Source organism: Anoplolepis gracilipes, chromosome 3 (assembly GCF_047496725.1).
Source record: "Anoplolepis gracilipes chromosome 3, ASM4749672v1, whole genome shotgun sequence".
In the NCBI taxonomy this organism is placed as follows: domain Eukaryota; kingdom Metazoa; phylum Arthropoda; class Insecta; order Hymenoptera; family Formicidae; genus Anoplolepis; species Anoplolepis gracilipes.
Genome location: NC_132972.1, coordinates 17,743,131 through 17,769,693, shown reverse-complemented (window position 1 = coordinate 17,769,693; position 26,563 = coordinate 17,743,131). Strand labels below are relative to the sequence as shown.

The window sequence follows — 26,563 nt, the reverse complement described above, 5'->3', positions numbered from 1 at the left end:
AAATAGCTAATTACGAGCCGGGTACAACGGGCAGGCAGGGACGGCGCAACGCGGCATGGTCTAATGGCTTCCATAGACGATTAATACTATTGCATAAAATTTTATATTGCACAATATTATTGATTGAAGTTTATTGAGCAATTATTGCATTATCCAATACAATTATTAGACAATATTATTGACCGCCTAGGAGGCTGTAATGTGACGGTTGAAATCGTTAATAACGCGAGTAATCGTTTTACATAATTGACAATAAATTTGCAAGCGGACAAGCAAAAAATGAAGTAATAATTACGGTTTAATTAAATATTTTTACCTTTAAGAAAATCCACGAGTTTATGATCCTTTTGGTGATTTATTCGGCTTGTGAATGACAGCTTCTGAATTTCACTTCACAGTTCACAATTTCATAATAAATATCACTAGAAACATTGTGAAACTGTATTTACTGCAGTACTTCACTATCACTCGCCTAAATATTAAATTCCGCACAGATTGAGAGATCCACGATAAAATACGACCGATTTATTATTATTTACGAAGGTTACGATTATTTGTTTACTCTCTGACTGATCATAGTTCATCTACACTCACAAGATAGCACTAATGTGATCGTCGATAACAAAGGAATTGCACGAAAAAAATCTCGACGCGCATACCGTGACATACCTCGTGGAACAAAAAAAATCGCGTTTAATTTTTTTATTAAAAAATCTATAATAATAATATTGAAATATCTACAATTTAATCTTTTATTAAAATATGTAATAAATCAATAATATAAAAACAGTTTTGTTAATGTATTGTATCTAATATTTATTAAAAAGAAAAATTTACAAAAGGTGTTCGAAATGACCACCGTCCATCGTGACGCAAGCTCTTAAATCGTTTTAATATATTAATTTGTACATTTTCCAACATATTTTCATTAATGTTCCAAATTGCTTCATGGAGTTTGGCGTCCAATTCTTCCATGAAGTTTCAGGAAGTTTTCTGTAAACGATTTCTTTACAGTAACCCCATAAAAAATCTAAAGGGTTGAAATCCGGAGATCTTGCCGGCCAACGTATTGGATCATAATGGCCCATCCAACGCTCAGGAAACTGCCGATTCAAATATTGAGTCACAACTCTGGCGTTGTGTGGCCCGGCACCATCTTGTTGAAAAACAAGATTATTCCTTTCGACTAGAAGAACGTCTTCTACAAATTCCGGCATTGTATTTTCCAGGAAGTCGAGATAATTTACGCCATTTAAAACGTCCGGAAGATAAATCGGACCCAATATTTGATGTCCCATAATTCCTGCCCAGACATTCCTCTTCCAACGAGTCTGAAAACTCCTAGGTCGAGTAAGGTGAGGATTTTCATCACTCCAATAGTGACTGTTATGCATATTGAAGATACCTTCTCGTGTGAATAGCGATTCATCACACGAGAAAGAAATCTCGGATCTTTTCATCCACCTTCCTCAAGATATCTTCGCAAAAGATCCTTCTCCGAAGATAGTCTCCTGGTTGTAATTCCTGTACGCGGGTATAATAATATGCGTGTAATTTTTCGTCGTTTAAAATTCTTTGTACAGTAGAATATCATAAATTGTGCTCTCGAGCAATGATTCTAATGCTAGTTTCCGGTTCTTGTTCGACAGCATGAATAACTGTTTCCGTATTTCTTAAATTTCTTGCCTCACGCATTTTTCCAGCATCATGTTTATTTATTAATACGCTACCCGTTTCAAACAATCTTTGAGCTGCTGCTAGTATCACGTTCGGCGACGGATGTCGTGCTCGGTTCGGCGTACCTTCTTGCAGCTGGATGATGCTGCCCTTGACATTCACCGAGTGCCATCAGCATATCATAGTATTCTTGCGTAGTATACAATGCCATTTCTTTCTTGCGTATTTTAATGAAAGGTGAAGATTAACGCAGATATCGATTAATATTGTATTATTTACACAATATGATCGTTGCCTTGCAACCGCAAAATAACGCTCTGTTTTTTTTTGTGGCAAAATTTTTAATGCTCAAACATTGTATGTAATCGGCAAAATTTTAGCAAATAAAAAGGATAAAAAAAATTTGCAAATTTTTTGTCACAATTTTTTTTTTGTATTTTTACATAATCATACCAATTTCATACAATTTCTAAACATTTATTTATTAATATTTTAATAACACATAATCAATAATTAACACATTAGCAATAATTTTAATGCTAGAGTAGTAATGGGGCAGGTATGGCCCGTCAAAACAAACCCCCACCACCGCGCCCTCGGGCACCGCGGGGGGTGTCTGGTGTTTTCCCCCACTACCACCAGGACTGACAGAAAAAAAATTGGCGGTTGGAGAAGGAAGGGTTAGCGCTCAGGTAAGAAAAATTTATTTTTTGAAAAAATTTTCTGGTTTTCTCGGGATTTGAACCTGGATCCTTCGTATTGCTGATCCTGGTCCTGGTATGCTGAGCTAAATAAGAACTTACTAGAGTAAAGGTTAGATAAGGCATTTATGTTATGTAGTGGGGCAGGTATGGCCCGTCAAAACAAATGACGTCACATGGTAGGCGACCGTGTATAACGTCATGCCTGTGAAGATGAAAAAAGGATAATAACACAGGAATATGCAGGTTCTATCAAACGCGACGGTATGACGCAACGAAAGAAATAGTATTATCGGTGGCTTATATTATACTGCGCGCCTATTGTTGAAAGAGGTTGCGGAACATCCTCTTTCAACAATAAAAGTAACGGAACTACTTATATGGGAAAGAGGAGTGGGTGAAAGAAATCGACAATAGATTTAAAAATAAACAAATATGTAACGTTTATATTTAAAATTTTTTTATAAAATCAAAATTATTCAAGAAGTTTTTACAAAATGAATAATTGAAGAAAATATTCCTGGGATAATGATTATAATGTTCGTTTTGTTACTATCATATGTACAATTTGATTGAGGTAAAGCAAGGTTATTTCTAAAAATGTTATTTCAAAGTATATATCGAGAAATGATAAATCTTTTAGCTGAATGCGAACGTTACGTTCTATTTCTTTGCTATTACTCTTGATCAGAAGTTTTATAATACTGCTATTAATGTTACTATTGATAGGAAGATTTATCTCTATTTCGTTCATTAGATATCGCGCACATTCGTTGACACTGTTGGAAATTAAATTTAGTTGATTCAAACGAACGTTTACACATCCAACTATATTTTCCAGTCCCAGAAAGGTTGCTCTCTGCATTACTATCGCAACGTTGTAAGTTTTCCGTTTCTTCGGTGTAGGTCCGTTTGCGTTCGTATCCTCGATGTTTTCGGAAGGAAGATCTTCTTGTACGTTTTCGCGATACGCTACTAGCACAGCTCTAGCACCATATGCGGTAGTAAAATTTATAATCACTTGTTATTGCGAGCATATATATGCTAGTGAGAGCATTTTTACTAAAGATACAGCTTATCACCGCGTCATTACGCTCACCAAGATATTCGCTAGCGCGAGCACGCGACCGCCGCGGGTGGAGGGCTCCGAAGCGTGGATAAGCTTATTCCTCTGCATTTCAACGTTTAACATTAAAAATCTATCGCGCATGCACATTTTTAACAAGCTTATTATTATTTGTAAGAGTGACGCTGAACTTATTTCATTTATGAATTTGTGTGTAAATGCGCAATCGCTCATTTTGTAAAATGGATGTACGCTGGAAACATCCTTAGACGTCGATCGTCTGCGGTCCTACGGGATGCGGAAAAACGATTTTCGTGGAAACTTTCCTTCGATGTTTATCAATTATGTCCGATGTACGATTCGAGAGAATTTTATTTTATTACGCCGAGTGGCAAGATGCGTATCAGCGCTTACAACACGCTGTGAGTGAAAGAGAAGTAGAAGAGAAAAGCGCACGAAGAAGCGGATACTTTAGCGGTAATAATACTTTGAAAAACGCGAAAAAAAATATAATCGAATTTCAAAAGGGATTGCCACACCCGGAAGATTATTCCAACGATCCGCTTTCTCCGAAACTGGTAATAATCGACGATCTTATGAGAGAATCATCATCGTGCGACGCTATCGTGGATCTATTTACAAAAGGAAGTCATCATAAGAATCTCAGTGTTATTCTTATCTCGCAAAATCTGTTCCATCAGGGACGTGGACAGCGTGACATATCTCTCAACGCGAATTATATAGTTGTTTTCAAAAATCCGCGTGATCGTGCCCAAATTTGTCATTTAGCACGTCAAGTATATCCCGACGACCCAAAGTTTATGGAAGAAACATACTACGACGCAACTTCGAGACCGCACGGGTTTTTATTGCTTGATTTGAAACAATCGACTCCAGACGAATATCGATTTCGGACGTGTATCTTTCCCGACAATTCACTGCATTACGTCTACGTACCTTGTAGATCGAGCAATAGAGGAGGGGGTATATAAAAGGAAGGTGATTACATACGCATCTTGCCAGTCGCGCTATTACATCGTAATGGTAAAAAAGAATAAATATCCTTCGTCACTGACGTCGCGGAATTCGTCGGACGGAGCAATAAAAATTGCTAGACGATCAATCGGCGAGCGAAACGCATGTCTTTTGAAAACTTTGTGCTATCTGAAAAAAAATCAAAGAGTGTCTTTCTTACGCAGTACAGATAATAAACTAATAAAGTGCATACAAGAATGCGCTTATAATACGCTCAAAGGAAACGTACCGCTTGGAAGTAACGAAAAAAGACGATTAGCCAAGCATAAAACCATTCTACGACGCGTCGCGACAAAACGAGGTAATTGGAGAGGCAGAAGAAAGCTACTGGTACAACGGGGAGGATTCTTATCCTATCTTATTGCTCCTTTACTCGAAGTTATATTATCACGGATTATCGGGAAATGAAAAAATTATACAACTTTTTATATCTGTTTTTTTTTCAGAATATAAAGTAAAGTATTAACGATTATGATATTTGAATAATGGAAAGAGCTAAAAAATGGTTTTAATTTCTACGGAAAATCTCGAGAGAATGCAGCGCATGCAACATCAACATCATCCGGAAATAGCACTCAGCGCATCATCGTCAGATAATTCGATAAAAAAAAATCTGGAAAATGTTAACGAAAATAATAATTCGGTGCAGACGTCTGGAACTATTTTATCGCGACTCGATACTGAGATGTGTCGTATTCTTAATCTCGCAACTCTCCGCGACGAGGGGGAAAGATGGAAAATGTATAAGGAAGTACTTCAACGTTATCTTCATTTTGATCGAGTTGCGAGAAAACGTTTACGCAAAAATAATGGCGAGGTAGATGAAGAGCAGAACGAAGACATGAAAAATTTGTATGATGACGATAACGATGAACTTTTGGAAACGCAAACTTTAATTAGCAGCGACGGTAACATTAGTAATAGTAATGCTAGTAGCAGTTTCGGAAAAAAACGCACTCAATCGGTGAAAATGATAAAACAAATAGTTGTCTCCGCGCCAAAATCTTATCGTGACAAAGTACGCGCTCTATTGAAATATTTGGTAGACACCCCGAAATCTAAGATTAGCTGGGATAGACGCGGAGTTGTAACTATAGACGGTGTAGTCGTAACGGGATCGAATATCTCGGATCTCATAAACGACGCGATACGGGAAAGAAAAACCGTAAAAGCAACCGGAAGAATTCAGTTTGCTCGATTACTGCATGATATAAACACGCCTTCCAATCTCATAGGTAATCGCGATTTGTTACGAGTTTATCGTATTAAAAATCCATTACCTTGCGGGAGCTTTACTCCGAAGAAAATTTTGCGCTCAAAATCATACACTTGTAAATTAAACGAGTCTGACGCAGACACGATATTTGTATCCGCCGGCGAAGACAGCGCCGATGAAACATTAACACACGATAACGAAGATTCTCCGTCGAAAGGGAAAAAACGTTTACTCGATTGGATGAGACTCTAATGTCGGGATTCGAAAAACTGTATTACGACCCCTACACAGGATATTCCGCGGTGGACAATTTAACGCGAGCCGTTAAACCGAATTTTAGTCGCAACAATGTTCTCGACTGGCTTAAATCGCAAGACACGAACACGCTGCATCGACTGGTACGACGAAAATTTCCTCGTTTACATTATATGTGACAAATATCGATGATTTATGAGAAGCTGATTTGATTGATCTCCGTAATCTCAAGAGCTATAATGACGGTTATTCCTATTTACTTGTAGTAATCGATGTGTTTAGTAAATTTGTATGGGTTGAACCTTTACGTGACAAAACAGGTATCTGTGTAATACGAGCTTTTGAGCGTATATTCTCGAGAAGCAATGGTCGTCTACCGGTTTACCTACAGACCGACAAAGGTAAAGAATTTATTGCGCATCCTGTACAAAAATTCTTAAAAAAAAAAGACATTTGCTTTCGCAATCCCGATATTAAAGCAGCTATAGTGGAGCGTTTTAATAGAACACTCAAGGAACATATGTGACGTTATTTTACGCATAAAAATACACGACGTTACATAAATGTTTTGCAGGATATCGTTCACGCTTATAATCACGCGCGTCATTCCAATATCAAAATGCAACCTGCGGTCGTTACGCGGGAAAATGCCCGCATTGTGCGCGAAAATATAACTTTTCGTTGGAAAAATGAGAAATGCGAAAAAAACAAAAGGCTAAATATCGCGTTGGCGAACTCGTACGGATCAGTAGAGCAAAAATCACCTTCGAGAAAGGATACGAGACGAAGTGGAGTGAGGAGATATTTCGAATTCATCGGGTTCTTGATTGGCGAAAACCGCGAGTGTACGAACTAAGTGATTTAGCCGGCGAGGTCATAGACGGCTAAATTTATATATTTTTTACGAGCAAGAATTAGCCCGAGTTGAAAAAAATTTACAGGAGGAAGAATTTATCGTCGATCGCGTAATAAAGAGCAGAGGACGTGGTGATAATAAACAGCTGTTAGTTAGCTGACGTTATCCTAGCAAGTTCGATAGTTGGATTCCCGCTTCAAGTTTAACAAATCTTTGAGATGAGGGAGGACCAATTTCTACTGGTTCTTCCGAGCAATAGCAGTATGCGTTATTTTCCGGACAATACTCGTCATTTATTACGGAATTGCCTCAATCGATACAGTTACACAGCGAATGAAAAGTCGCGCTCAGCAAAATTCAATTCCCCAATACTTTTTTTCATATACAACGCGGTGAGAATATACTCACATTCGCCGATGTTGACATTCAAGGTAACGAGGAAAAAGATTCTGTGATAACTTCGAGGGAAGACGAAATACGGGCTGGCATTTATAAAAATATGGACGAACTTATCGCCGCGATTAATACGACATGTAAAGGAGCCGATTCGCATTTTCGTTTGGATCGACGGGAGTTATCCGCCGGTAGTATAGAGTTTTACCTCGAGTGTGATGAAAATAAATGCAAACTAAATCATTATGTAAACTTTTCCGATAAACTTCTACGAATACTCGGTTTAGGGGATGCACTTTATAATGCTTCTAAGCGGGAAGGTCGATACTATACTATGCTTTTGAAAAGGGACACTTTGGATTCTTTAGTTACGAACCTCGTAGTTTGGCTTGCGGTATTCCCGATAAACTATTCGTTTATTGTGATATTTGCGAATCTTACATAACAGGCGATGTGCAGTCTCCTCTCCTCTGAATAGTGTCGGTCGAGGGGCATGGTCACGATTACGAGTACGAAACGAATCAAGTGAAATATTTCTCTTCTCTGCATTATATCCTGTTACGACGAACAAATTTCAGTAGGGTTGAAATCGATATAAGAGATCAGTTCGGAAAAAAATAGCATTCCAATCCGGAACATCGACTGTGACGTTACACTTTAGGCGAACCCGTTAGTATTGTGAACGTCGGTGTCATAGAGAAAAAGATAAAAATTAAGTTCTCAAATGCGACATGACAGACTACTACGAATATTACAATTTACAAAGCAGCAGAGGTGGTGGAATTCCGAGAGTTTTCGTCGGCGCACCTTATCAACGCGGTCATGGAATCGGAAGTTTTCTAGGAGGATTATTTAGACGTATACCACCTTATCTAAGTAGAGGAGCGCGTGCAGTAGGGAAAGAAGCTTTACAAGCTGACGTTAATATAATCGGTGATATTGAAAATAATATACCGCTAAAGCTGTCGGCCGAAAACCGTTTTAAAGAATCGCGCGACAATCTTAAGAGAAAAGCTAAAGAAAAAATAAGTAGTCTGATAAAAGGCTCGGGATATAAGATAGATGCGAAAATGCACGCAGCACAGTTTCCTTTCGCCGGGCTTAACGCGCGTATTGTTAAATCCGCGGTAACGTCATCACGTAAACGTCAGCGATCAAATAAGAAAAGATTACCGAAAAAAACCAAAACGAGGAATAAAACATTAAAAAGTAAGGGGAGAAAGAAAAATCGCAAGTCAAAGAAAAGACTTAATTCGTCCACGGAGCGTCGTAAAACTTCTAGAAAGCGCACCGTATCCGACATATTTTTTTAAACGATACCACGCTAAACACAGTAGACAACGAAAATATCGGTAAAAGATATTGATAAAAAATTTACGGTAAATAATCATGTCTTTCTTCATACGCATTCGAGTGTTTAAAAAGTGAACTCGATCTTTTTTCTTTACCGCCCACGCAGACTAGCATCGAAAGTTCACAATGGATCTATTACAAACCCGTCAGTTCTCTCTCGGACGACTCGCCGATAGAATTCGTCATCCCAGGCCATGGAGAAGAATATTTAGATCTCACGCATACCATGCTGAGTCTTCGAGTGCGCGTGGAAACCAACGGCGACCTCGCGCCGCAAACGGGAGGTACCGCCGCCGCCGCAGAGGTCAAAGTAGGGCCCGTAAATAATTTACTCCACTCCATCTTCAATCAGATCGACGTGTATTTCAATCAAAAGTTCGTGTCGCCTCCGAACAACGCTTACGCGTACCGCGCGTACATCGAGGCGTTGTTATATTACTCTTCACCCGCAAAAACTACCCAAGTAGCACATATTCGTCAAAAACGTTTCACAAATGTTTCTGCGAAACGTTTTACAACCGGCTTTTAAAAACGTTTCTGATTGGTTAAAATGTCCACTTAAAAAACGTTAAGGGAAACGTCATTTTCTAACAAAAACAAACGTTTAAGAAACTGTCAAAATACAGTCTCTTTCCTTTATTTGTGAAAAATTTGTTTATTCACAAATTCAATAAAATAATGCATATCTGGATATAATCCATCTATTTTTATCATGTTCTGAATCTCTTGTCGAGATTACATCAAAAGTCAAACCGACAAAAAAGACATAATTTAAATTATACTTTTAGTACCTGTTCTTTTAGGCTATATATACATGTTATGAAAATTTGAATACGAATTATAGTTAAGTCTGAACACGCCACGTAGCGGCAAACAAAGGAACACGTATATTATAAAATAGATCTTTTTTGTCTTGTCGAAAAGATGATCAAAAAGACATCTTTTCGTCGACTAAAATTAATTATGACTTTTAGAAGACTAATATTTTAAAAAATTATTTTTTTTGTAGGTAGAAAAATATTCTTTTAGACATCTTCTAGCTTTGTCAGAAAGATAACTTAAAAAAGACATCTTTTCATCATCTTTTAATTTTCTGTGCTATCTGGAGATCGTCTTAATAAGTACAGTCTTAATAATGTGTATATATATGTATATATAATTTTGAATGAAAAAATTAATTTTTATTCTATTTATAGAAACGTAAAAAATGCGTTTCTTAAACCATGATTTTAAAAATGTTTTTGTTGAAGCGTTTCTTATTGGTGCTTGACGGTTAAAAAATATTGGATACGTTTAGAAAACGTTTATAAAAACGAATATGTGCTACCTGGGTACCCATCTAACCTCGAGTCTGTGGGACGCGGATACACCTGGAGACATGGACGATCTATTGGAATCAAAAGGCAACGCCGCGCTCGTGAGACGAGCTCGATACATTCACGGAGAACGAGCGCTAGATCTTATAGGACATCTTCATTGCGACGTTTTCAATCAAGACAAATTTTTAATTAACGGCGTAGAAGTACGCTTACGACTCGTACGCTCGAAAGATTCATTTTGTCTCATGGAAAGTAACAGTTTATCGAAAATTCATATATTGGATGCCAGCTTACTTGTGAGAAGAGCGAAAATAAGTGCCGGGGTGTTACTCGCACACGCTAGAATGTTGAGTAAAGTTACTGCCAAGTATCCACTTACGAGAGTCGAGGTTAAAACTTTTACGATTCATAGTGGGGTAATGGCGGAATCAATAGATAATGCAATATTAGGTCAACTACCGAAACGAATAATAGTCGGCTTCGTCAATAATAAAGCATTTAATGGTAATAGAAAATTAAATCCGTTTAATTTTAAAAATTGGGGTATAAATTTTTTCTCGATGTATGTCGATGATATGCAAATTCAAAGTAGGCCGTTACAGTCGGTTTTCTCGGTTGAAGAACCGCTTTATGTTGAAGCTTATCAATCGCTTTTTTCGGGAACAGGTATCCATTTTTTGAATGAAGGAAATTCTATAAACAGAGAGGATTATTTCAAGGGATATACGTTATTTGCTTTTGACCTTACACTCGATTTGTCCGCTAATTCTGCCGGCTATTGGAATCTTGTGAAACATGGAAGTTTGCGATTAGAAGTGCAATTCGAGAGAGCTCTCGCCGAGACCGTTAACTGTATTGTTTACGCAGAGTTCGATAGTTGTAGTACTGAGAACAAGTTAGTTGTAGTACTGAGAAAGATTGTGAAATATACTCCGAGAACACAGACGACGAAATCGCCGAGGAAATCGAAAGCAAAGATTATGTTTTTTGTGACATGAATGAAAATATTAAATCGAGTAATGAAATAGAGAAACAAAACCTGCAAAAAATCGAACATCTAATTGAAAAAGAAGAAGAGGGATTCGAAATTGACGAAATCAAAGACGTTACTGGATGGAAACAAGTTCAAAATTACTAACATTTCTACGCAAACCGACATTGAAAACCTGAAAGATATTGATAAAATCGCATTATCAAAAAAGGTAAAAACCGACGTTATTCAAATAATACCGTACGTTCGTTCGCCTTTGTTGGAAAAAAATAAACTCTCGCGAAATTTTGCAAGCACTCCATCATCTCGATGCCAGACATGTGGGAGTGTATTCTGCCGACAGAGTTCTGAGGGTGTGGACGAGGTCGACGGCCATCGTTGCTAACACCGACAACCATACTCGACCTGGAGAACATTGGGTCGGTTTCTTCCTCGATAAATACGGTACAGGTACTTACTTCGATAGCTACGGATTATCCTCTTTGTATTCCGGATTTTTACTCCGACTGCGGCGAAATTCCACCATCCACCATTGGAATACCCAGCAATTACAAGGAATTTTTTCTCAAACTTGTGGGCAATACTGCTGCGTATTTTTATATTATATGTGTAGTGGTTACGATCTTAATCAGTTTCTTACTCTTTTTACCGAAGATTGCGAACGTAACGATCGCTTGATTGTACGATGATTTAATAAAATTTTCTTTCACGAAAACCGTATTAAACATACCGACATGTAATGTTTAAACATGTAAACCTCTGTGTAATAAAATATAAAAAAATACATTGTACTATTACTTAATAAAAATTAATTATTACCTTAATTATATGTAATAAGAATATTGATTTTTGTAGTAAAAATCTGCATCAATAAATGTGAGCAATTTTATTTTTAATCATCTATTTCTTTCACCCACTCCTCTTTCCCATTTTACATGTAAGTAGTTCCGTTACTTTTATTGTTGAAAGAGGATATTCCGCAACCTCTTTCAACAATAGGCGCGCAGTATAATATAAGCCACCGATAATACTATTTCTTTCGTTGCGTCATACCGTCGCGTTTGATAGAACCTGCATATTCCTGTGTTATTATCCTTTTTTCATCTTCACAGGCATGACGTTATACACGGTCGCCTACCATGTGACGTCATTTGTTTTGACGGGCCATACCTGCCCCACTACATAACATAAATGCCTTATCTAACCTTTACTCTAGTAAGTTCTTATTTAGCTCAGCATACCAGGACCAGGATCAGCAATACGAAGGATCCAGGTTCAAATCCCGAGAAAACCAGAAAATTTTTTCAAAAAATAAATTTTTCTTACCTGAGCGCTAACCCTTCCTTCTCCAACCGCCAATTTTTTTTCTGTCAGTCCTGGTGGTAGTGGGGGAAAACACCAGACACCCCCCGCGGTGCCCGAGGGCGCGGTGGTGGGGGTTTGTTTTGACGGGCCATACCTGCCCCATTACTACTCTAGCATTAAAATTATTGCTAATGTGTTAATTATTGATTATGTGTTATTAAAATATTAATAAATAAATGTTTAGAAATTGTATGAAATTGGTATGATTATGTAAAAATACAAAAAAAAAATTGTGACAAAAAATTTGCAAATTTTTTTTATCCTTTTTATTTGCTAAAATTTTGCCGATTACATACAATGTTTGAGCATTAAAAATTTTGCCACAAAAAAAAACAGAGCGTTATTTTGCGGTTGCAAGGCAACGATCATATTGTGTAAATAATACAATATTAATCGATATCTGCGTTAATCTTCACCTTTCATTAAAATACGCAAGAAAGAAATGGCATTGTATACTACGCAAGAATACTATGATATGCTGATGGCACTCGGTGAATGTCAAGGGCAGCATCATCCAGCTGCAAGAAGGTACGCCGAACCGAGCACGACATCCGTCGCCGAACGTGATACTAGCAGCAGCTCAAAGATTGTTTGAAACGGGTAGCGTATTAATAAATAAACATGATGCTGGAAAAATGCGTGAGGCAAGAAATTTAAGAAATACGGAAACAGTTATTCATGCTGTCGAACAAGAACCGGAAACTAGCATTAGAATCATTGCTCGAGAGCACAATTTATCATATTCTACTGTACAAAGAATTTTAAACGACGAAAAATTACACGCATATTATTATACCCGCGTACAGGAATTACAACCAGGAGACTATCTTCGGAGAAGGATCTTTTGCGAAGATATCTTGAGGAAGGTGGATGAAAAGATCCGAGATTTCTTTCTCGTGTGATGAATCGCTATTCACACGAGAAGGTATCTTCAATATGCATAACAGTCACTATTGGAGTGATGAAAATCCTCACCTTACTCGACCTAGGAGTTTTCAGACTCGTTGGAAGAGGAATGTCTGGGCAGGAATTATGGGACATCAAATATTGGGTCCGATTTATCTTCCGGACGTTTTAAATGGCGTAAATTATCTCGACTTCCTGGAAAATACAATGCCGGAATTTGTAGAAGACGTTCTTCTAGTCGAAAGGAATAATCTTGTTTTTCAACAAGATGGTGCCGGGCCACACAACGCCAGAGTTGTGACTCAATATTTGAATCGGCAGTTTCCTGAGCGTTGGATGGGCCATTATGATCCAATACGTTGGCCGGCAAGATCTCCGGATTTCAACCCTTTAGATTTTTTATGGGGTTACTGTAAAGAAATCGTTTACAGAAAACTTCCTGAAACTTCATGGAAGAATTGGACGCCAAACTCCATGAAGCAATTTGGAACATTAATGAAAATATGTTGGAAAATGTACAAATTAATATATTAAAACGATTAAGAGCTTGCGTCACGATGGACGGTGGTCATTTCGAACACCTTTTGTAAATTTTTCTTTTTAATAAATATTAGATACAATACATTAACAAAACTGTTTTTATATTATTGATTTATTACATATTTTAATAAAAGATTAAATTGTAGATATTTCAATATTATTATTATAGATTTTTTAATAAAAAAATTAAACGCGATTTTTTTTGTTCCACGAGGTATGTCACGGTATGCGCGTCGAGATTTTTTTCGTGCAATTCCTTTGTTATCGACGATCACATTAGTGCTATCTTGTGAGTGTAGATGAACTATGATCAGTCAGAGAGTAAACAAATAATCGTAACCTTCGTAAATAATAATAAATCGGTCGTATTTTATCGTGGATCTCTCAATCTGTGCGGAATTTAATATTTAGGCGAGTGATAGTGAAGTACTGCAGTAAATACAGTTTCACAATGTTTCTAGTGATATTTATTATGAAATTGTGAACTGTGAAGTGAAATTCAGAAGCTGTCATTCACAAGCCGAATAAATCACCAAAAGGATCATAAACTCGTGGATTTTCTTAAAGGTAAAAATATTTAATTAAACCGTAATTATTACTTCATTTTTTGCTTGTCCGCTTGCAAATTTATTGTCAATTATGTAAAACGATTACTCGCGTTATTAACGATTTCAACCGTCACATTACAGCCTCCTAGGCGGTCAATAATATTGTCTAATAATTGTATTGGATAATGCAATAATTGCTCAATAAACTTCAATCAATAATATTGTGCAATATAAAATTTTATGCAATAGTATTAATCGTCTATGGAAGCCATTAGACCATGCCGCGTTGCGCCGTCCCTGCCTGCCCGTTGTACCCGGCTCGTAATTAGCTATTTTTAATTATATCTCAAAAACTAAGCTTCGGACAAAATTTTGTATAAGGAAAAATCGTCTTAGAATTTGCTCAAAAATATAATGTTATTTTAAGGACATCAGGTTTTTTTGAATCATCCTGTATATTTTTTAAATAATAAATAATATATCTCTAAAATAACATTTTTTTCTAGGATTAATTTCAGAGGATTCATCACTACAAACTATGCTTGCTAATTGTATTTACAAATTAGATGAAAATATGGAAATTACAAAACAAATTAACAACAAAGTGGATATTTTTATGATGAATCAAGAAAAACTGCACCGCTATTTACTCCCTGAAGAAAAAGTTGTTAAACGCCCTAGTGGTCTCCCATCTTTTCCAGTTGAAACTGAGCTTGAATTGAATCAAATGGAAGAATTTCTTAAAGATAATAACAATTTATAACAGCGGTAAGTTTAGATCAATAATATATAATTAATATTTTTTTAAAGCCAACTGCACAACTAGTTGCTCGGGTAATTGCGGGCAGTTAAAAATAATACTTGTGGCCGTGGTTATCAAATTTTAAGATAAAAAAGATAATTTTTAGATAAAAATAATATATAGAAGAGAAGAGTGTAACATGACAAAAGAGAAGATAAGTTACAGACAGAATTTATATCAATTTATACCACACAATTTATTTAAAAAGAAAATTATTAAAAAAGAAAATTGTGCCCGCCAATGCTCTTAGTATCGCGTGTTGCCTATGCAAACAGCATTATTGATGTTTTTTTCAGTTGTACAGGCCTGGTTTACATTATTGTGCACGTTTAAGTTATGATTATTTTATTTGACAAATAATTTTCTATTTCCAGACCTTTTATTTTGCAAAATTTATTGATCCAAAAAGCATAGAAAATTCTGTCAAAAAATTGCTATCAAAAATTTTAAGTAACTCTTTAGCTAGCAATTATAATTTCCACGGTACACGAGGAAAACAAAGATTTAAAAATCTTAAGATATGGGAACTAGTACAAGGTAAGAATTTATTGTTGTTAATATTCCATTTTGTTTCTTAGGTAATACACGTCATTTTTATTTTTGATTTATTTTGTATGAAGAATTATACTGCACACGTAATTTATTTTGTCGTACTTATTTATATTTTTATTTTATATACTTTTTGTTTCAATGTTTAGGTGCTCTAATGACACGCTTTGAAGCAAAAGATTTGACAATATGTGACAAAGTTGCTAATACTTTACTTGCAAATGCACCATGGCGTAAACAACATAATGGCAGTGTGTAGAAAAAAACTGATAACTACAATCAATGCCTAACGAAGAAAAGGCAATCAAAAGTCCGGTTTTGGGTCTATAAAGAATTTCCTTAGACTGTGCTCAACGCAAAATTGTTATCAACGCTGCAAATGTATTATATACGTATTAGGTCCTTGGCACAGCCGTAAAATTATCCTTCTAAATGTCCGCCGCTAGTCAAGTGCTCGGTTTATTTTGTGGACAACTTATAGGCACAACGCACGTAAGCATCGTGAAACTAAAAAAGAATATAAACGATTGTAAACAATAAATTTATTAAATTTGCAAAGAATTTCTTTATAAATAAAAGCAATAATCAAATAATTTCAAATTAGCGATACTGGCCACACCGTCATATATAGATCAACTTGACTATCAGCATCGCATAGTGACGTATATTACTGATGACATTCAGAGGATAATATTTTTGTATTGGAAGAATAGCTATAGTGCCAGGGACTTGAGTATACGTAAAGTAACGTGAATTATAACTGACACTGCTCTGGCTGGTAGTAATTTTGAAATACAGCTTTATATAAATTGCTGATCGTTACTGGCGACAAAAAATTTAAAGTTTTTGTTTATTTTGTTACTATAGTACAAAAATGTCTTTTCTGTTATAATACTAATACTTTATTCTAAATAATTAGTAATATTTTGAATTAATAGTAACATTTTGAGTAATTATATTAGTAGTAATCATTAGAGTTTACATTGGAAAGAAAAAGATATACAGCCAGTTTAACCATAAAAACGGATTTTTTTTTTCAAGTTAACTTGTAACTGCTTTGCATTTTTTGGCCGATTTTTGCTTATTGTTTAATTCTTTTTATTTCTTTCTACGAAACTAGGCCACAGGCCTGTTCTAAGTCATATAATGCTGCTGTGATTTAAATGCAATTTTATTTAAGAAAAATATTTTAAATATAGTTGTTTTAAATATGAGTGCATAATTTATGATTATTAGTATTTATGCACTTATTATACATTAACGAGAGAAATTTTCTTATATGTGTTACACATAAGTAACATATATGTACCAATATTACATATTGTAAGATTTGCGACACCCGGTGTACACCGAGAAGACTGGGTTATCGAGCGCCTGCGCCGCGATGACGTATAAATCGTCATCAATTTGTCTTCGCGCCGAAGGAACCTAATGCGAGATATCAACGTGAGTGTGAGAGCACTCTCTCTCGAGCCGCGATACTGTTAGGACGTGTTCTTTTGTTAACAAACGAAGATCGCGAGGCTCTCAATTGTAACGGTGATCGAACCGAATTAAAAGAGAGATAACGTTTGTATTATTTAATCCGCGTTGTGTTGAATAGTTATCAAATAAAAGATCTGTCTGGTATAATTAACTGTGCTAATTATTTATAAGACGACCAACCTGACATTTCAGTGTGGCATCATTCTGGAGTATCAACTCCGAGGCCACCATCGTTTTATTACACGCTTGTGCGGTGGTGAACAATCTTAATTTTTATAAACATTTATTTCCTGACAAACATTTATTTATCTTTTCTTTATTTATTTATAAATTACATAAATAAATGAAATCAGTGCTCTCTTAAATATAAATTAAGAACGATAAATAACAAACGCCCTTAGAGAGCAAATCTGTGTACTGATAAACGAGTTAGGTGATAATTAACAAACCATATAATTAATCGACAAAGTAAAATATATTATAATTAATATCAAAAACTTCAACTTTATCATACATATGTCGTGAAATTACCAATAATAAATCTATAATATCACAATTATATATCGCACTATCGCATCATTACCTAACCTTATATTAAACGATAAATGTTTAGAGAGATTAAATTAACAATTAAATATAATTCGAGTGCGTACGTTTCAAGCTCATTTTTAAGTCTTCTTCAGCACAATAGTAAAAATACAAATTTACAATTTTAATAGAACGAGAATTTATAAATTATTAGTAATATATAAAAAGTAATTTATAAAAATTAATTAGTAATTTATAAAAAATTTATAAATGTAAGTGTAATGAAGTTGTTAACTTCGCTGTTAAGACCGTCTCCGATGTGTGTTTTTTAAAAAATTTTTTGGCAGACAACAGAGTCAACATTACAAAAACCACTGACCTTATAATATTGTATGTGAATAGCAATGATCGTTGAAATCTATAAATAAGTGATGTTTTTACTAAAGTAACTTTTGCCATAATAATCACTAATCAGTAACTGATAGGTGCTCACTCACTCTTAACAATATATAGTGACGGTTGGTAAATTGTTGACTCGTGTACTGTGGAGTTCACTCGGATAATGTCAGAACACAATAACAAGTTACGTATATATATATTGTGTTCCCACCACTAGATTTTTGGAAGAGCATTAACAATATCATGATAGACACTCGGTAAATTTTCCGTGTCAATTTGTAAATTTAGACAGTTCCTTTGTCTTTTGATGAACAGCATCTCAGAGATAAGCCTCTTGTTATAAAATTGAGTCTCATCGAGTATTTTAACATCATCCCAGTCAAATTCATGATTAAACTCCCGCCTATGATTAGTAATTACCGAGTTTGTATTAGTATTATGATGTATATGTCTTTTATGTTCGTTGATTCTAGTTTTTAACTTGCGGGAAGTTTGACCAACGTATGAGGCGTCACAATGTAGACAGTTTATTTTATAAACGACGTTAGTTTTTGATTCAGTAGGAATGATGTCTTTATGAGCTCTAATTAATCTATTTATTTTGTTAAGATTAAACTGCGATTTTCACTCTCGAATTTTTAATAGGATAACAAAAAATTCGAGAGTGAAAATCGCACAGTTTAGTCTTAACAAAATAAATAGATTAATTAGAGTTCATAAAGACATCATTCCTACTGAATCAAAAACTAACGTCGTTTATAAAATAAACTGTCTACATTGTGACGCCTCATACGTTGGTCAAACTTCCCGCAAGTTAAAAACTAGAATCAATGAACATAAAAAACATATACATCATAATACTAACACAACCTCGGTAATCACTAACCACAGAAGAGAATTTGACCATGATTTTGACTGGGATAACGTTAGAATCCTTGACAAGGCTCCATTTTATAACAAGAGGCTTATCTCTGAGATGCTGTTCATCAAAAGACAAAGGAACTGTCTAAATTTACAAATTGACACGGAAAATTTACCGAGTGTCTATCATGATATTGTTAATGCTCTTCCAAAAATCTAGTGGTGGGAACACAATATATATATACGTAACTTGTTATTGTGTTCTGACATTATCCGAGTGAACTCCACAGTACACGAGTCAACAATTTAATACCAACCGTCACTATATATTGTTAAGAGTGAGTGAGCACCTATCAGTTACTGATTAGTAATTATTATGGCAAAAGTTACTTTAGTAAAAACATCATTTATTTACAGATTTCAACGATCATTGCTATTCACATACAATATTATAAGGTCAGTGGTTTTTGTAATGTTGACTCTGTTGTCTGCCAAAAAATTTTTTAAAAAACACATCGGAGACGGTCTTAACAACGAAGTTAACAACTTCATTACACTTACATTTATAAATTTTTTATAAATTACTAATTAATTTTTATAAATTACTTTTTATATATTACTAATACTTTATAAATTCTCGTTCTATTAAAATTGTATTTTTACTATTGCGCTGAAGAAGACTTAAAAATGAGCTTGAAACGTACGCACTCGAATTATATTTAATTGTTAATTTAATCTCTCTAAACATTTATCGTTTAATATAAGGTTAGGTATTGATGCGATATATAATTGTGATATTATAGATTTATTATTGGTGATTTCACGACATATGTATGATAAAGTTGAAGTTTTTGATATTAATTATAATATTTTACTTTGTCGATTAATTATATGGTTTGTTAATTATCACCTAACTCGTTTATCAGTACACAGGTTTGCTCTCTAAGGCCGTTTGTTATTTATTGTTTTTTATTTATTTATAAACTTTTTACATCGAGTAGAATTTCCTACAGATTTATCAGAAATGGGATCTGATTTGTGTGTCTCGCTCGTGCGATAGTTTGTGCATTAGAGACATTGATTTATAACAAATTGCTACGGTTTTTCCGTGCTTCTTGCTATCGGAAATAGTGTGTGCACCTCAAGATGCATCGAGCTCGCTTGGACGGATTGACGTTGAAGCAACTCAAAGAAGAGGCTGCTCAATATCATTTGAAGATAGTAAATGACAAATCAAAATTAATTGATATTATCATGGGTTATTTCGAGTTGAATGCACCTTCGCTAAGTTTCGAATAGGACGAAATGAATGCCGAAGCGGCGGAAGCATTGAATCAACCATCGACGGCTGATTTTAATGCAGCATCAAGTGATCTGGCTGCCCAGATGGCCAAGTTCACAAATACCATGCAGACACAGATGAACAGTCAACAGCATCTTCTTCAGCAGATGCTTCAAGTTCTAACAGCGATGAACGGAAATCAGGGATCGTCGTGGAGCGTCGACTCCGGCCGAGAGGCGCGAGCCGACGGGCCGAGAAACTCACCATCACAGAGTTCTATTGCAGTCGCTTCACCCGCTCATGCGGTGAATCTTTTGTCCCCACAAATTCTCGAATTCAAAGGGACAGACGAGGAAAATGTGCGTCTCTGGGTGCAATGGGTGGATCGTAGTGCCCGAATACACCAGGTATCAGACGACGTGACTCTCCTCGCAGCTACAAGCAGATTAGCAGGGCTGGCCAGACGATGGTTCGATCTCGGAGAAATGTTGGAGTTGTGGACCGGCTTCAGCCAAGCGATCATGAAGAAGTTTGATCGCACCGTCCAGTTTAACGTGGTCTTGCAGAAAATCGAGGCAAGAAAGTGGAGTGCTGGAAAGGAATCTTTCCAGAAATATACCATGGACCAGCTCGCATTGACGCACAGTCTCAATCTATCTCAACGAGACTCAGTGCAGATGCTGATGTCCGGCATCAATAGCCAGGCATTGAGAGCTTTGGCAGCATCCCTACGGGTCGAAACAGTCGACCAGTTCTTGGACGAGATGCATCGGATAACGGCGGTCACGGCAAAGCCGGAGGGACGACGTGCTATCGCGGTAAAATCATCGGGTTCTGGTCATCATCAACATCATCAGCAGCGGTGTGATAGCTGTGGTAAGCCCGGGCACGCAAAAAAAAATTATCGTAGGCCTAAGTTTCCATGTGCGTACTGCAAAGAGTTGGGCCACTATCGCTTTAGTTGCCCGAAACTAATGGAGAGGAAGCAGCAGCATTCAACGGTCGTTCCGGCGGTGGCGGCTGCGGTGTCTGCAGTTCATCCCTCTCAGGGTCCAACAGAGACGGTTGCAGTGGTGCAGCAGGATTCCGGTAGGAAAATCATAATTAACAATGTTTCTGTAAAAATCGTTAATTTAAATAATACAAATTATTGTTTGAGCGCTCTTTGTGATACGGGTAGTCCGATTTCTTTTATATGGGCGGACGTTTTTGACGTTTTTTTTTAATACGAATTCAAATTTGACTTTAGTCAAGGTTGCGTATAAGGCAATCAACAACCTTTCCATAAATATATGTGGTTTAGCACAAACAATAATATGTTTTGAACAAATACCGGGAATTGTTTTTGAGATTTCTTTGCATGTTTTGGTTGATAAGAATTTGTCGACGGACTTGATTTTGAGTCGTGACTTCTTGGAAAAACACGAAATAACAGCTGTTTATCGTCCGAAGAAAAATGTTTGCAATAATAAAGTCGAACTGTTTCCACAGTTTTTGTTGAATATGATAGCGTGTAGCGAAGTCGATGTCTCGACAAACAAGATTTTGATTTTACTGTTGACTTCGACAATGCCGTTAAAAAACGTTTGACCAAGTTGTTTATTCAAATCGAAAACATGACAATTCAGCCGATGGATGACGATTATTCCGTTAAGATATATCTCAAACACAGTTCACCATATGCGTATGCGCCAAGAAGACTTGCGTAGGCAGAGCGAGTCCAAATTAATAAAATTACCGATGATTTGTTGCATAGAAAAATTATTAAGCCGAGTACGTCTCCGTATTGCGCGCGGATAGTTTCGGTTAAGAAAAAAGACGGATCAATGCGTATGTGTGTGGATTTATGACCATTTAATAGTTGGGTCCAGAAACAAAAATATCCATTTCCAATTATCGAGGATTGCATCGCGAAATTGAGCGGTAAATCCGTGTTTACATTGCTTGATTTGAAAGATGGGTTTCATCATATTAAAGTTCATCCAGATTCAACAAAGTACTTATCGTCTGCGACTACGGAAGGTCAGTTTAAATACACGCGTCTTCCCTTTGGTTTTAGTGAGTCACCCACGGAATTCCAAAAAAGACTAGTCAGTATTTTACATCCGTTAATAAGACAGGAAAAACTAATCGTTTATATTGACGATATTCTAATTCCGTCGGATTGTAGAAGCAAATTTGGGGGTTTTGAAAGAAGTGTTAATTACACTGAAAAGATATAATTTTGAACTTAATTATAAAAAATGTAAGTTTCTTAGAACCTCATTAGAATATTTGGGTTATATTCTCTCTCCGAATGCCATTACGATTAGTACAAGACATACAAAAGCAATTAGAGAATTTCATCAGCCGAAAAATATTCTGGAAGTACAACGCTTTTTGGGACTGACTGGATATTTCCGAAAGTTTATTAAAGATTACTCAATTAAGGCTAAATCTTTGTATAATCTTTTAAAGAAAACAGTCGTATTCAATTTTGACGATAAGTGCATCGAGGCGTTTGAAATGTTGAAAGATGAATTGTGTTCGCGCCCGATTTTAAATATTTATAATCCAGGGGCGGAAACTCAGTTGCACACGGACGCGAGTGCGCAAGGGCTAGGTGCAATTCTATTGCAAAAAACCACTGATAATAAATGGTTACCGGTTGCATATTTTAGCCAGACGACAAATCAAGCGAAATCCAAATATCACAGTTGCGAATTAGAAATGCTCGCGATTGTACGTGCGATAGAACGTTTTCATGTTTACCTTTATGGCATTGATTTTACAATAGTGACAGATTGCAACGCTTTAGTCTATGCGGTTAACAAAGTTAATTTAAATCCAAGAATAGCTCGTTGGACTCTTTGTTTGCAAAATTACCGTTTCAAATTAATTCATCGTTCTGGTCGTCAAATGCCACACGTAGACGCTTTAAGTAGGCAGGTCGCATATATCGATTCGATTCCGATCGAGCGGGAACTCGAGTTTAAACAACTTCAGGATGAAAGGGTAAAAGAAATTGCACATAATCTCGAGTATGAAGATAACGATAAATTCGAGCTTATAGACGGATTAGTATACAAAAAAGATACAGATAGATCGCGATTTGTTGTGCCGGATTCGATGCACATTAACATTATAAAAGCGCACCATGATGACATGGCCCATTGCGGGATTAAAAAGACGTATCAAGGTATCAGGGAAAATTATTGGTTCCCATCCATGCGTAAAAAAATAAGGGACCATATTGATAATTGTCTCGTTTGTTTGACCCATAATACCGGGAGTAATGCGAGAGAAGGCGAGTGTCAAATTATAACTATGCCGACGGCACCGTGCAAAAAATGGTATGTGGATCATTTCGGTCCTTTAAAAGAAACGGATGATGGATATAAATATATTTTTGACGTAATTGTGGACGCATTTTCTGGTTTTACATGGTTATTTCTTAATAGAACCACCGCGACGAAAGAGGTTAGTGAAAATCTTGAGTTATTATTTAATTTATTTGGTACACCCGATAGCATCGTGTCGGACAGAGGTACTACTTTTACCTCTAAAGAATTCCAGAACTTCATCGACAAAAACAACATTCTTCATCATAAGGTAGCAGTCGCGGTCCCTTGGGCCAACGGACTTGTAGAACGCGTAAATAGATTTTTGAGATCAACTTTGAGCAAACTCGTAATTGAATCACGAGACTGGAAATGTTTTCTGGGCAAGGCTCTGTACGTGATAAATAATACCTATCACGCTTCAATTAAAAATACGCCTTCTAAAATTTTATTAGGGTATCACCAGAGAAATCATAAAGATTTCTCTGTGGTAGAGGCAACTAAAATCCTTGCGAATATTGAGGTTAATCTCGAAAACAAGCGTGAGAATTCGCGAGATCTGGCGAAAAAAGCGACATTACAAATGCAAAATTATAATAAAAAAATCTATGATAATAAACATAAAACTCCGACAGCGTATAAAGAAAATGACTTCGTCATGGTTTCGCGATAACCAAAATAAAATAGGTGAAAATAAAAAATTTAAGCCGGTATATAAAGGTCCGTATCGAATTGTTAAAGTTCTTAATAAAAATCGATATGTTGTACAGGACATCCCTGGCCATAATATAACGGCGAGACCCTACAACACCATATTGTCTTCTGATAGATTGAAGCCGTGGATTAAACCAATTAAAGATACCTAACGATGACTAAGACAAGTATGTACTTGCGTAATAAATTGATATTTATTTATTAAAAAAAAAAAATTTTACATGTATGTGATTTGATAATTTTCTGCGGCCGACGAGAATGACTTGGAAAGTTAAACCAGATAATTGTAAATAAAAAAAAACTACGGTAATGTAAATATTGTAAATAATTTTATATATTAATAGCGTAAACTTTAATTGTATTTCATATTATGTACTTCATTAACCGAGTCATTCAAGGGACGAATGACTGGACAGCATGGCCGCACTGTAAGATTTGCGACACCCGGTGTATACCGACAAGACTGGGTTATCGAGCATCTGCGCCGCGATGACGTATAAATCGTCATCAATTTGTCTTCGCGCCGAAGGAAACCTAATGCGAGATATCGAAGTGAGTGTGAGAGCACTCTCTCTCGAGCCGCGATACTGTTAGGACGTGTTCTTTTGTTAACAAACGAAGATCGCGAGGCTCTCAATTGTAACGGTGATCGAACCGAATTAAAAGAGAGATAACGTTTGTATCATTTAATCCGCGTTGTGTTGAATAGTTATCAAATAAAAGATCTGTCTGGTATAATTAACTGTGCTAATTATTTATAAGACGACCAATCCGACATTTCAGTGTGGCATCATTTTGGAGCATCAACTCCAAGGACATCATTGTTTTATTACACGCTTGTGCGGTGGTGAATAATCTTAATTTTTATAAACATTTATTTCCTGACATACATTTATTTATCTTTTCTTTATTCATTTATAAACTTTTTACATCGAGTAGAATTTTCTACAATATAGGTACATATTGTAAGTAATTATATAAGTGTAAGTTAATGAAATATTTGAAGATTATTTTTGAGGCAAACATTTTACACCTGATTTTAGATTTATTTCTAACTGGATTAGATTTCTTTATAATTATAATGTCTAAATTAAATTTTCTACAATGACATTTTAATTAATAAGTTACTTTAAAATTTGTTAAAATTCTTTTATATAAGTATACATATAAGTACATATTGTAAGTATATGTAATTATAAGTTTACGAAATATTTATCAAGATTATTTTTGAGGCAAACATCTTATGTACAACATCTAATTTTAGATTTTAGCTAGTTTCATTTCTAACTAGATTGGATTTCTTTGTAATCATAAAATGTTTTCGCTGTTTCTAATAAAATTTTCTACAGTGAATTTCTTAATAAGTAATTTTAAAAATTGTTAAAATTCTTTTATATAATTTTTATTAATCTTTAATTTTTTGTTGGAAACATTTGTAAACATTTATTTTAATTTTTTCTTGCTTAGATTTTAATTTATAAAAATGTACAGAGTATTTGCACGTAAAACTTGCACATCATACATTTTTTTGAAGATCATTTTAAGACGAAAATTCTAATGCCAAATTGTTATAAGGGTATATAATAATGTTTATACAAAAAGCATTTACAGTTGGTTAACGAGATTGCCTAAATAAAAGTTAAATTCACGCGCTCAGGCCAGCTTTAAATGTTTCTTATTTAAAAATTATTATAATATATATATTTTTTTTACATATTTTGGCATTCAAATTTTTTCTTAAAATGATCTCAAAAACGGCTAATGTGCGAGTTCTGGATCATCCTATATAATAAAATTTATATTAAAAATCTAGTAAAATAATAAAAAATACATCATTATTAACGAAATATGGATATCAATAAAAGATCGAAATTATGCCCACCAGTTGATCGAATTAATGTAAAAATCGATTGCAGATTAATTTGGTCAATTTGACATCAAATCGATATCTTTTTAATAATTGATTTCTTACTGGAAATTACTCAGAGTCATGAGCTTGATAATATATGTCAAGGTCATTGACATCGGAAAGTGGTCCCTTATTCTAAATAATTACCAAAAACGAATTGTATTATTTATAAAGATATATGAAATGAATGCTATATACATATACAGGGTGGCCCATGTAGTGTTACATGGCAATATCTCAGAAAATATTTGTCGGATCGAAAAATTGTTCGTGACAAAGTTTCATGTATTCAAGGGATCTTTCTAACTATATAAATACCAAGTTGCTCCCACCCCCCTTTTAAGAGGGCGGGAGGTAACTTCATAATTTCAAATGGTACCCCCTATAAATGGTTACATATTTGGATTCTACAGGAAAAACAAGCAACATTTATCTGAAACATTTTTCTGAAAAATGCTTCCATCAAACGTTATGAACGTTTAAACTTTAAAAT

At 35.4% G+C, this 26,563-nt stretch overlaps 1 protein-coding gene and 1 pseudogene across 1 annotated transcript; both read left to right on the top strand.

Moving 5' to 3' along the window:
• Positions 1–7,024: 7,024 nt before the first annotated feature.
• LOC140664097 (uncharacterized) lies at positions 7,025–7,873 on the top strand (annotated as a pseudogene).
• Positions 7,874–20,731: 12,858 nt separating this feature from the next.
• On the top strand, positions 20,732–24,454 carry LOC140664049 (uncharacterized). The gene is made up of 2 exons (XM_072888769.1): positions 20,732–21,216; positions 24,218–24,454. Exons 1-2 carry the CDS (start codon positions 20,748–20,750, stop codon positions 24,232–24,234), a joined length of 486 nt encoding a protein of 161 aa, XP_072744870.1. The 5' UTR covers positions 20,732–20,747; the 3' UTR covers positions 24,235–24,454.
• The last annotated feature ends 2,109 nt before the right edge of the window (positions 24,455–26,563 follow it).